General features: G+C 41.4%; 1 protein-coding gene across 4 annotated transcripts in view; it reads left to right on the top strand.

Annotated features, from left to right (window-relative positions):
* The window catches only part of rgs3a (regulator of G protein signaling 3a), a 109888-nt gene that overhangs the window by 83885 nt on the left and 11978 nt on the right, over window positions 1-14025 (top strand). For all 4 annotated transcript variants that reach the window (XM_068573345.1, XM_068573349.1, XM_068573347.1 and 1 more), the window contains one exon: window positions 12815-12885. In XM_068573345.1, coding sequence (XP_068429446.1) covers window positions 12815-12885 — 71 coding nt within the window. The remainder of the gene's footprint in view (window positions 1-12814; window positions 12886-14025) is intronic.

The following is a 14025-nucleotide window of genomic DNA, read 5'->3' as shown; positions in this document are numbered from 1 at the left end:
TAAATCTTGTGACATCTCCAGGTGCAGAAATAGACCGTGTGTCCAAACTCTGCTATTATTCCATGTCGTCTTCAAAGTTTATGAACTTGTTTAAAGGTCTTACATATCAGTGGTGTCAAAGTTGTCTCACTGAAAAATGATGTGAAAAGAGGCAATTTTATCAAAATAGCAAGGACATTTAAGTATTCTGGACACTTTTGAAATATTGTGTGCAATTAATAATTACGAGACGGTGACCAAATTGAGCCGCCAGACTTTACTGAAGCTTACTTTCAAAGTCAAAGAGTTGCACAGGGTGTGTGTGTGTGTGTGTGTGTGTGTGTGTGTGTGTGTGTGTGTGTGTGTGTGTGTGTGTGTGTGTGTGTGTGCTTTATAGAGAGAAAGGAGTGTGACGGAGGAACAGGCCCAGTGTGAATCTACTGTCTCTCGTTTTATAATTGGAGCCTCCCTCCTTCTCTTCTTCCCTTCCTTCTTCCCTCCTTTCCTCCTTCCTTCCCTTCCTCCCCTTCTTTGCCTGTCACCTCTCTTCTCTCTTGCCGGGCAGTGTTTACATTGGTCCTGTCTTTCTTCCGCTCTGCACCTTTACCTCTCAGTTGATATCTTTTAGTGTCTTTAGTGCCATCAATGCTCGAGGAGACAGACAAAGAGCAGGTCTGGAGAAATAATGTCACGTTTCTTCGACTAAGAGATTTTTCTTGACATTTAAAAGAAACTCTGTTATTCCTGTCAAGGGCCTGCTAAATGTGGTTTATGTCACTTTTTAAAACAAAGTTGTAAAGTGTTTCCTGAGGTAAACTATACATTGTTATTTTTGGTTTTTAAAAAGGAATAAATGCCAAACGTGCAGTAGAATAACCCAAACTGAGTTGGATATGTCTTATCTGTGTCCGCATTGCTCGAGACAATATCTCTCATATTAGTTTTCAGAGGGGGGAGTAAAAAGATTTGACCTTTTCGTACACAACGTGAAGATTTAGCTTCCTGTAACAGGCAAAGTCATCAGTTTACACTGGAAACTTTCTGTTTGTCAAATTTAATAAGACCCAGAAAGTAATGCTGACATTTCCTTTTCTTCAATGGAACAAACACAGAGCACTCAGCTGCACCGACATTCAGCTTGATTTAATTTGCCTTCTTGTTGAAGTCGGTTTCAAATCTGATTCTCCTGCTCCGTGTAAAACCTCCTCCGAATGACATCGCCAAATATAACGAGAGCATTGCTAAAGAAAGCACAAGCTACATGGGCTGGATGATGCATTTATAATTTAAAGGTTTAAGAGTCCAGAAGTAATCTACATTAAAAACAATCTACCGATCTGTTTTACAGTTTGTTACTTCTTTTGATCTTCAGAGACAGAACAATCCTAATTGGCATCACACGGCGACCAGCGGCATGCCACAAATAGCCACATCGGCCTCATCCACGTTCTTTCCCATCGGGCCACTAAGTGAATTCCTCATCTTGTTGTCCAAACCCTCTTTTCCAGACAGCACACTTTCCATCATCTCCCTCCAGTTTGTGTGTCGTCCACATAGACGTTGCAGCAACGGGCGCGTGTGGATCTGACCCGCTGCTCTTGGCTTAAGCAGACTAAACATTTTGTTTATGGGGTCCTAATGTTTTGTTTGACATCTGGATAAATATCGTCTGTCTTTCCAGATGTTTTGGGGGGAAACCATTTTAATTTGTTTACTGGTTGTGTGATGGCTTACATTCCTGCCTTGTGTCAAGGATACACAGGGGTGCGTTGTGCGGAAGGGGACTACAGGTTAGCATGGACTCACACTTGAAAACAGGTTCACACACACACCCACACACGCAAACATTAGTAGAGTTGGTATGTTGCAATTGACCTGCAGGATGAATCAGAATGGTTGCAAACTTCCAGCCGACTGACGAACAAACCCCTGACGTGCATGCTAGTAGTAGCAGTGCCGAACCTAAACCCTGAGGTTAATACAGAATGAAAGAGTTGATATCAAGACGCTGTGTCCCCCACTTGGACCAGGGATAATAATAGAATGTTTTTAGGGACTAAATGCATTATAGGCTTGTGGAAACGATTTAAAAATACTGTTTTGTCCTATTATGATGTTTACATGAGGAGCATGTTTTGCTGTGCCACACTGAATTGATGGTAATGTAGGAAGAAGAGGGTCTTCCTCTGTGTGACTGTACAGTGAATGGCCTGAAGGGACAAAAGGTCTCCAGGGTTCAAGTCCATGAGAGACGCAGCCGGGCCAGTGTGTCCAGAGGAATACTAAATGGGTAACATGTAAATATTTACTGAGCAAACTGAACAAACTTCCAGGACAGTCAACAAAGTATCCAGTGCACTCCAGAATATATTGACAAACATGTCCATCTATCTATCTATCTATCTATCTATCTATCTATCTATCTATCTATCTATTGTGAAATAAAATGACTTATTCTTATAAATTAAATTCTTCACATCTGCTTATTACATTTATTCAATCCCTGCAGATTTTCCAAATATGTTTGGGAATATTTTTGATGGATGGGATACATGGGTATTTATGTCTCTATCCTTACGTTTTTTATTTTAATTAATTTAAAATGATATGAAACAGACACAATAATGCATCAAAAACAAATGAAGCATTGTGTGAAAGAAACAGTCGTTGAACTAAAGAGATTTTAAAGCTCAGTTAAGTGCTCAAATGAGTTGAGAGTGAGAGAGATTGTTCTTTGTCTCAACACCTGCAGGATTAGTAAAGGTAATTTCCCAAAAGAAAGTAATTCACTATTGCTATTTTCCCCGCGATATTAAATATGTTGGTCTGAGCAAATAGCAACTCCTTGTGACCTTATGAGAGTTCAAAGCTTCCCACGCTAGTTCTTCTTTGCCGGGGAAGCTCCCACATGGCCGAAAGACTCGTGCACCTGTATTCTGTCTCTCTCACTCTTTCTCTGTGCTACTAAAACACTCAGCTCACAAGATGGCCTTCTTCTTGACTGTTTGTTGAGCAGTTTGTGATTATTAATATGTTTTATGAGCGAGCAGGATCGCTACGTCAGTGACCTGTGAGTGAAGGAGTATGGGAACAAGCTGCTCCAGTCCATTACCTCTGATATCCCTGCAATACAATGAGAATGAGGGATTCAATAGCTCCTTTTGATTCTAAAAATAAAAAAAAGTCATAGTCAAACATTGAATGTCAGCAGACGGCAGTCTCTGGCGCAGTAGTTTGACATTTATGGTGACAGACTGTGTCTATGTGTGACACAAATGAAGACGATGACAGTAAACATGACCAATACAATAACTGAAAACTACGTAGGGTCATACGGTAATCAATTTAGGGGAATCTGCAGCACTTCCTATCAGCAATCACATTTCCTCAGTGACCTTTAAATGAAAAGCTGTTCAGAGCTTTAATGAGGTCTTTCTCATGCCTGATGACGTCATGACACTTACTCACTGGACCTGTGTAAACCTGAACGTACTCGTCTCCCGACGAATGTCATGAGTCACCCGTTCACACACTGATGGGAGGGGCTGCCAGGCAAGGTGGCAGCTGCCCACCAGGACCATCTAACCATTCATACCCAATGACACACCAAATACAGGTCATTTTAGTGCGTCTTGCCCGAGGACACGTCAAGACGGACAAGCGGAGCCGGGAATCCAACCGCCGATCTTCTGATTGAAGGACGTGCTTTCTGCCTGCCTCCGTGCCCCACAAGTACGCAGTTAGGACTTTGGATGCTGTCGCTGGTACAACAAAGCCCTCTCCTGACGTTTGGCCTCCTCCAAGAGAGGATCCAGACGGCCCCTCGCTTCATGGTTACGACCTGCCTGGGTGTTAATGGAGGTGTTTACGACACTCGTCGCCATAGCAGTATTTTGGCTGATTCGGGAATCGGTTACATAAATGTTGATGGAGGGTTTCTCGTATATAAGATACACACTAGCACAAAACCCACTGGCACACCAGCACAACGGCTCACACTCCAGCATCTCTCCATGACTTTGAAATGTTCAAAGATGCTGAATGTAGTTGACCTCACAATATTGATGTGCTTTGACTCCACTGGAGTAGATGAACACAAAGGAGACACAGCGGGAGAGAAGCAATACTACTTAACATTGAAATAATAAAATGGAAAGTGTTGCAACTACAATGATGAAGAAGATGGTGGAGAGTGGCTTTGCCTTCCGTTGTAAAGATCCAGATTCAAACATTCACACATCCTGCTCTCTCAAAGCTTTGCCCTGAATTTACGTTATCTAATATGCACAATTAATGAAAGATTTGATAAAGAAATGGTGTAATCAGCATTCATAGAACCTGACATAAGCAACTTTACATGCATATGATCATCCACGACCATTTTCTAAAGCTGCTTGCAAATCTTTCAGTGTGTGGAGGTTAAACAACTTGTTGTCCGAGTCCCGGTGTGTTCTGTCTCCGCAGTTAAAATTGTACATACAGTGAGATAACAAGAACGCAGTGTACTTCATCTGCGTGCCAGTTATGTCTTCCACATCATCATGTGACCCTGGCAAGGTTTTTTAATGTTAGGCACACAAGTGTGTAGCTGCACATGCAGAAACAGGATGCACAGACACACACACACACACACACACAACCACGCACACAATCGCTCACACTCCCCAGGTGGCAGGAATCAGGGTGAACAATGCTGGTGGGATGATGGGAGCACACATGCTGTCCTCACAGGATGGGAACAGGGTCATGGGAACAGTCAGCCCTGGAGGTAGAGATAGGGGAAATCAAAGTTCACTCCTTGATGTTGGAATAAGACGCTTGTTATGAAATAAAACATTTAGACGACCTGAAAACGCAGCGGTTACCTCAGGGTTGTTGCTGCTCGCTATTTCCTGCTGTAATTAAAACAAACTGTGGTGCGTTCCACAATGAATCCTACAGTAACCTATAATACTATAAAAGTAAGTCAGACTACGTATCTGTCTTGTCTTGCTGACCGGGAATTCATTTGATTTCACAATTTATGGAATAAATAGTGAGAGCAGAACAATTGCTTGAATACTATTTAAAAATAGTTCAAATTGTGTTTTCTGACTCTAATCTGGGTAAATGATCTTCAAGGTTATGTTGTGCGATACAGTGGGAACCACTGTGGTGCTTTTGTTTGGACCGTTTCATTTACTAAACAATTGGTAACACAAAGCTGTGTTTGCTTTGTTTTTGGCAGAAAGCTGACATGTTGTGCCAGGAGCTTGACTTTTAGACGTTTTTAATCTAGTAACAGTTGCTAATTCATAAGTAACTGTGTTTAACTGTCATATTTTTCATGCATCAGTTTATTTTTTAATGGATTTTCTTTCCCATGGCAATGAATGATGCAAAGGCACCAAAATGTACCTTTTGAAAGACGTTGAAGCAACTGGGTTTGCATTATGAACCAAATTCAATGAGGCTTGTAGCTTCACACAAAGAACACAGTGAGCCGGTGCTTCCGTCTCATCTGACACTCTTTGAAAATGGAGGCCAACAGTAAAGTCAGATATTCCATGGCTGCTGCGTGTTGTTTACCTCGACGGCAAGGTGATGCACAACCTTTATGTTAGCGTTGGGATGATCGACATCATTCCCCGGTGGCCTCGGTCAGACTCTCATTCGCAGCATTCCTCCCTTCCCTCCCAAATGCCAAAGATCTCCTCCTGACTGCTGCTTTTCAAAGAGCCGTTGTGCAAGTCTGGGACCCTGCCATTCATTTGGCCTGAGAATCCACCTCCTGTAACTCATAATGGACCACAAGTTGCACCTGCTACTTACAACCCTTTCCCACTTTTTGTGCATTCTTCCTTTCTTCTTCTTCAGCAGAGCTGTCTGAATGAACTGAATGGGAGAGGAATTTGCGGAGAGTTTGGCATCATCGCAACATCAAGACAGTGTGACCATGTGATGGCCGTCGCTCACATAAATGTTCAAAACTAGTACTGCAATAAGCACGAGCTGTGCATCTGCAGTGATGCAGTGCATTCTACATCGACATACTTCCATACTCAAAATATGAATAACAGAAATGCTATTTTATTTATATATATATATATATATATATATATATATATATATATATATATATATATATATACTGCGTTACCATAAACACATTATGAGCATGTCTAATCCAACTTGTATTGATTATTTATTATGTATTTCATTATAAGACAATGATAAAGTACAGTCATTTCTGTAGTATAGATGACTGTGCAAATGTAATAACTTTAATAACTAGACAATGATGTTTGGACTTTCAAACCAAAAACAAATGAACTAATTATGCTTAGAAAGGACATTGCCAGCTTTTTTCACTGTTAAACTCATTTGCAAAATAGATAAAGATTTAGTGGACATGTGTACTTTTCATACTGTTGCGTCATTATTGCAAGTTGCTAATTGCCTTATGGGCGTTTCTGAAAACCTCAAGAAAGGTCAGAAAATGCCAATAAGACTTTGATAGATAGCAGCAGTTCCAGCACGAGGTAACCCGATCAGAGAAGTGACGTTCACGCGGCCATTGTTCATTAAGATTCCCGGACATGGAAGTACTTCTGCAGGAAGCAGCCATCTCCTGAGTGGTGCTGAATAACAGGAGGCAGAGGAGAGTCAGATACAGCACGAAACACACACATACACATACTCTCTTACTCCGTGTGTGGTAAAACCATACACTCGCACAAACACACACACACACACACACACAAACGTGCAGACAATGCACCTTTGTATCTGCTTTCATTATGTACTTTGACTGGGAATGAGTCAGTATCCTGTCTGTGGGTCACTGAGTTTATTTTCAAATATTACTGAGTATTGTGTTTTTTTGGTAATGTATGTGTGTATTTTGGGTGTGAGTGTGATCGCAGCTGCCATCCAATTACACAAAACACACACACACACACAATCATACTCCCTCGGCTGCAGTTTATTTCACTCAAAATGTTCCTTTTTTTATAAAGGAAGTTGAAACAACATTTCCTTTTGATATGAACTGAAACAGTGAAAAACAAAAAAATGTCATTGAAGCAGTTATGTGATTGCACATCAAAGACGGTTAAAGAAGCAAAAAACATGAGAAGTTTACTGAAGGCTTTTATGAAACAAAGACAAAAAAAAAACTGTCTCTTTTAAACACTAAATGAATTCCCTTTGAGAACTTTGTGCATGAAAACAGAAATAAGCTGCACATATGGATTAGATTGCTGGATAATCATTAAAACTCCTCCACTGCATCCAGCATTTGGTTTTGTGATCTCTCTCCCATGTTTCCTTTTTTTTTTTTTTTTACATCAGTTTGGCCCTTTATTAAACCTTTTTTTCACCATATCTCGTATTTTCTGTCTTTTAAAAAGGCTCCATTGTTCCTCCAATGCCCTTCAGAGAGAGAGAGAGAGAGAGAGAGAGCTCGTTCTTCTGCTTTTTAGTCTCCTTTCAAATCGTTGGCCAAGGTCTACGAGGAAGTGCAGACACTGATCAAGAGCAAGACATGGCCAAGATTATGATCAGAAATGCAAGCTGGGTCCAGTTATCCGCTTGGTTCGCTGACATTGTTTATGCAAATGATTTGCTATTAAGCTCCAACATAGAAACAACAGGCACACGTATAATTGTGCAAGTGAATTAAACTGATTAAAAATCGTCAAGTAGATCAAATTAATTTTTCTAGGTAAATAAAAAGCTCATGAAATGCTCATACCGTCATACCCAAATGTGTCACTTTGAGAATTTTGCGGCTAGTTTTTGAGCCAGATAGGATGGATTATGTCCTCTGAGAACAACTGATTCAGCTTAATTATTTTAGCTATAAAACAATCTGCTACGTCGGATGCTGCAGCCAAATAAAGTTGTTAACATGAGACTCACACTCACACACCAAAGAGCGAGTGATAACTGTGATTCACGTCTCATCCCATGCCAAACTAACCTACTCTTGTACATTACTCAAAAGATTATTCCACAGAAGAGTATTGAAGATAGAGGAGGAGGTTAACCGTGAACAGAAGACAGGAATTAATTATATTTAAAAAAAGAATCTGAAATATTTTAAATGATTCATGGCTCTGGTGACTACATATGAATGTACAAGTAGGATTCAAGACAACCAAACTACCTCATGACCCACATGGTGGATGTCTCCAGTTTTGCAAAGTGGGTTGAAAAGTCACATGGAGACAATAATGAGCATTTTCTGGGTTTCACGTGCTGATAAACATGCAATTTTGGTAAAGCCTGCTGTGAACCCTATATCCTTTCTTTAATCGCAGAAAGTAGATATAAAGAGAAGATCCTCAACCAGCAAATGGTTTTCTAACAGATAGTAGCCTCACAAATGGTCTTATGCGTATGGTTTAAATCAGATTTAACCGCATTATTTTCTGGTTATTGCTGCACAAGCTCCAGGTCTGCAAGTTCAGTACACATCACTGCAAAATAATTGTACTAGAGCTTGTAATATTAACTTAAAATCCAATGTAGCAGTGGGAAAAATGCCAAAACATGACAGCATTTATCTTCTTCAATCAGCCACCTTATCAAACATAAATGCAACTTGCTTTCAGCGTTTTGCAAACATCAATTGAAACTGAGATGTGCAGACTTTATCATTGAGGAGGCTGCAACAGGCTACTACTACTATGTATATATCACTGTACAGTAATCATGCAGCCTGTGTTCAAATCAAAGCTCAGGAGCAGACACACATTCACACAGTCGTAGAATAGTCGAGCAAACACAAAGTCAGGAAACTACAGTCTAACATTTAGCACCAATCCAAGGCTGGACTAAACAAAATGGGAGATTGTCTGTGGTCCCCATAACAATGTTCAGACGCCAGCGTCTCAATTTGTTTTCAAATAAGAGAAGAAACAGAGGAATGAGAAGGAAGGAAGCGACCCGAGGGAGGTCGGATGAAGAAATGCAGCCAGGGTTGAACTAGTGTAAATACACAAAGGCCACGATTAATTTCTTCACCTCTGGGGTTTTGTGTTGTTGGAGGATTTGGAGTCGGGGTCAAGAATGTTTCAGAGCTGTGTTTAGAATATTGGACAATGTGTTTGTTAGTGGAGAGCACAACTGAAGAATGTAGAGTTTATTGAGACAAAGACGGGCAAATTGTCCTCGTCGTATTGGGGAATAATATCCCACTGCTGTTCCAAACTTCTCTCCCAACCACACACACACCATTCTCCTTCCGCTTCAGCGAGGCAGGCATGTTACCACGCTATGTGCATATCAATGCTTAAATGGACTCTCAGCATTGTCAGAAAGCCCATATGTTTGCCTTTTTACATGCACACATGTAAAGTTACATAGGACCACAGGAATGCCTGCAAAGACACGCGTGCAACACACATGTATCTGCACACACAACCCGCAACCCTTACTGCCGTGTCAACATCTGCATCGCATGCCTCGTCGGGTCTACGATGGCGTGTGGTCTTTGGCAGATTCCGTGTTTTTTTAACTGTCTTCCGTGAGGCATGTGAGGAGTCTACACACAGCTTGCACACACACACACACACACACACACACACACACATTCCCACACACACAAACGCACACTCGGGCTATTTTTAGAAATGACTAAAGACTTTTTTATGCTCCATAGGTTATTGCCAGGGAGTCTGGGTGTGTGTCCTTTTGTTTATTGCACTTTAATACAACTTTTTTTATTGTTATTTTTTATATTAATGCTAATACAGAGGTAGTCGTGAAATAAAGTCTTGAAAATAAATGTAATATGACTCAAAACTATTATGTTATGCATCTACTGTTTGTGTGTTTGTGTGCATGTGTGGCGAGGAGTGAATACATGACTTAATAGGTCCTTCAGGTCTCAAAAAAATATTCAATTTTATGATCAATATTGGCCACAGCATTCCCCACTGCACCTGCTTGGATGCCACCCACATTGTGGTCAGATGTAGTCAGTCACGAGTCTGTGTTAACGCATTCAAACATTGACATTATGATTCTAAAACTTTATCCAATTAGCTATTTACTTAGGCTAGTTGAAGCAAGAAAGCAGACACATGTCACTGTGTGTGCGTGTGTGTGTGTGCGTGTGCGTGTGTGTGTGGATCTCGTCCATCTGGGACATAGCATTCGGGTGTGAATGAGCATCCAGTCTTTACATGCAGGCAGCTCGTCGAGCAAAGGCCGACCCAACAAGCAGGCCTTCCTCATCTGATGTCCGATGGCCGCTCGCCATAGTTTTCTCTTCTGATACCCCTGAATCATCCTGTCCTGGGGGCTACATCAGCACGAACGTCTCTGGAGAGGACAAAGTGCGGCCCATTTTCCAATTGTTCTTTGTGGGGGAAGGCCTGGCCGATAGCTCACTCGGGGCCGGGACCCTGTTGTGCAGTTCCCCCTAAGACAACTGATTTGATTTTTATGTCTCTCATGACCCTCAAAGACTTGCTCATGCGAGCTAACATGCCCTGTGTAACTGATTTTATAATAGATTTTAGATTTGATAACATTTAAAGAGATAAAGTACAAAGCTAGAGTACTAGAGAGAGTGATTTAAGCCTCTACCTGTGTGTCCACACACACATATCACAGTTTGCATGTCTTATTATCCATCAAACAGAAGCTCCAAAATGATATTGTTCGTGCTCCTCGCGCTCCTTATTTTCCAGCAGCTCCTACTTAACATAAACTCATTCACCTTTCACAGTCAACTGTGACTTCTGTCAGAAAGGACAGAGTGCATCGGCAAACTATTATATCCACCGCTGCTGTTATTATTAGTAGTCGTACTGTTTCCATTATTATGCTGCTGACGAATTCCATCATATGAATTATTTATATCAGATGCATTGAATGTGTTGTAACTGTGATTTTGGGCTTCACAAAATGAATTGAATTGAATCGGCTCCATCATGACATTCACAGACCCTGGGAATTATTTTCATTAAAAAGGAATTAAGAGGAACCAGCAAATCTTTCAATAAGAATGCTCAAAGGCTGCACCGATGTCAAGGAGCACTGACACGTTTGAGTCGCCCACGTCAATATTAAACAAGGTCTAATTAATGGCTTTCAGTGCTGTTCTGCTGGGGGACATACATCTATAAATCAAGAGTCATTAACACGACTGATATTTGGTGCAAATGCTAAATTACATCTTGCAAAAGATGAAACTATTGGCAGTCGTGACAGAAAGCCTTGACAGAATCCATGTTTGATAATTCATGTCTCATAGAGAAATTTCATCATAACCAGATTCAACAACAATGCGAAGGCACAACAGGATATTACTTTGTGCAGCTGCTTTACGTCGGGTGGCTCAACATCCATGGATGCATAACACAGGATGTGTTTGCTCGCATTATTGTTTGCATACAATACTAGTCTCACGAACACAACGTGCACATTTGCTCAGTATTCGTGCACGATTGGAGACACAAAGGCATTCGCACATTTGTATTATTCTATTACTGAGCCCTCAAACCATTCGTATTTAACCTAAAATGGCTGTACATATTGGGAAGTGTGCTTACTTAATGTTCTCTCATATGTATCTGTTGAATATGAAGCTACAGCCAGGATACGATTTGCGTAGCTTAGCATTAAGACTATTTCCTATAGTGTCAAGCTGTTTCTTTAAAGTTATATTTTTTGACTCACTGAACACTCAAAGGGGACTGTAAAAAGTTTAAAGCGTCCTCACTGATGGAGAACAACAGCTGTGGACAGCATGAAGTCAGACACTTAAAATGGAGGCCGATGGTAAAAAAAAAAAAGTGTTTACAAATGTGTGAAGAAAGCAAATATGGTTTGTTTTGTCACTAAAAGTTGGCATCTTTGGGGTTTGAAAGTTTTTTTTAGAGATACTTGGGAATCCATTATAACTGAATTCAAGCTGTCGTTGTCTTTCAATTTGGAAAACTCTAAATGTCACAGCCAACTTTAAAGCTTGCTGCCTGGAGGTGAGTGTCGGGATAGAGTGTCACTCTAACCTCAAAACAAAACCTTGTCGGCGGGAAGGACGGCCAAAGAAATGCCGTTAATTTCCCAAAATGTCCTCACTGTGAAGGTTGACACTCGGGTCCCACAAAGATAGAGAACATTACACCATGCGTTACCAACTGTGGCCAGTATCTAGCCCAGATTTAACTGGGTGTTCCTGTAATACAATGGCTCATTATTTAGAGCCTCACACACACACAACCACACACACACACACACACAATGGAGCAGCTTCAGGCCATCAGATTAGTGGAGATTGACCCCTTCCCCACCCTGCAGCAACTTCCCTTTTACTCTTAGCCAATCAAAATGGTGGGTTGGCAGAGAGTGTAATGTGAAACCGGGGTCTTGGCTCAACACTTCAAACCTAGGGCACAGTTGGAGGCCAGCAGAAACAACAGCCGCAGTCTTTCACACTCTCTCACTCTCACAGATTTTCCTGACATTGTTATACCTTGTGTACAAACACCATCTGCTGCAAACACACAGTTGTATTCTGCAAGATACAGACGCACACCTCTGAGAGCTTTGCCTTGTTGGATTTACACTGTGGACTGCTGCGATGGATTTATGATTTTGCTGGCTGCATGTGTGTATGTGTGTGTGTGCGAGTGAGTGTGTGTTATGGACTAGACTAGACTCCTTCTAGCCCAACGGGACACACCAAGGACTCACAAGCTTCCAGTATTAGCCAACTTAGCTGGCCATTCCCTGGTGGAGCTAGCTCAAGCAAGCTCCAGTATCTGCATGAGGCTACGGGGCCCTCTTTCTGTGTGAAGGGTGGATGATGCAGTGTGTGCTCTCCTTCATCTTCCCTCAGCTGAGCGCCGGATCCCCCTGTAGCTGTGAGGTCAGCCCCGAAGGAACAAAGAAGAAGAAATCCAAGAACCTGTGAGTGCATCAATGAATCAGTTTTTGTGTGTTTCTCGTCTGCGGTTACTTTCGTCTTCACCGGCTGCTTGTTGGGAAAGTTGTTGGCATGTTTTTTTTCCTACTGAATATGGATTCTCACTTATGCCAATAATAACCATTTTTAGGAGTACAATGCTTTGCCTTTTCAGATTAGAATGAAAAGGTAATTCATGTATTATGCGTGAGGAAGAAGAGGACGAAGAGGGAGCGAGCAGCAGCACAATAGATCAATCTTTGACCTGACAACTACAAAAGCATTCACCTCATCTGCCCTCGATGACGTCATAGACCTTTTATTTTCATGCTAATGATCAACATGTGCATTCAGTTACGAGGTAAACATGCCTGCTTTAACATCCATTATTTCAAAGGATGTCTTTTGCTTTTGTCCAAGCTAATGGTGAATGTTATTGACCTGCCTCAGCACACTGGGAGGCTAATTGAGACATCTGGGATTATTCTGACTCGTGTTAGTATGAGTGCGATTGTTGAATTAGTGGATTGAGGATGTCAGGATGTTATTCAAAACCTTGCCATGCCCTCTCTATTTTGGATAATTGAATCTATATCAATTTAGGGGGATGGATAACAGTCTTATTTTTCTTCTTTAACGGTGCATAGAAATATGTGTGGTATTAATGTGACATAAGTTCACAGAGCTGCAAATGAAGAAGCATGTTTCATGCTTAAGGTGACTGTGAAAGCTAATCATCCAGCGCTGATCATCATCATCAACTTAATTAAGTGGTAAATGATGTGTGTGCTGCTGCTGATGAGTGTTGTGCCATATGTGTACCTCACCTTCTCAGCGGTGTGAGATGTAAGGTGTGCGTTGAGAGGGAAGAGTGTGTTGACGCCTCAGTGATTCATCAGCTGTTCAATGAGCCTTATTCACGCTCCTGTTCATCAAGATGAAAGCCCATTTCACGCCGTGAGAGGCTGTCCTTGGGCCTGATGGTGGCGCATTCTTCTGCACAAGCTGTGTTTTATGTTGTTTAGTTAACCAGTAGATTAAGTGATTAAGATTCCACAGCCTTTCTCCTGAGTCCAGGGTATTTTACCTTTCTGTCAGCTACTGCAAACTGCTCCAGACAAGCTTTATTTGCATTCATAACACAG

Source organism: Clinocottus analis, unplaced genomic scaffold, assembly GCF_023055335.1.
Source record: "Clinocottus analis isolate CAN_PGR_092001 unplaced genomic scaffold, fCliAna1.0.p SCAF_13, whole genome shotgun sequence".
Classification (NCBI taxonomy): domain Eukaryota; kingdom Metazoa; phylum Chordata; class Actinopteri; order Perciformes; family Cottidae; genus Clinocottus; species Clinocottus analis.
The sequence above is the reverse complement of the archived record's forward strand: the minus strand, read 5'-3'. Positions and strand labels throughout refer to the sequence as shown.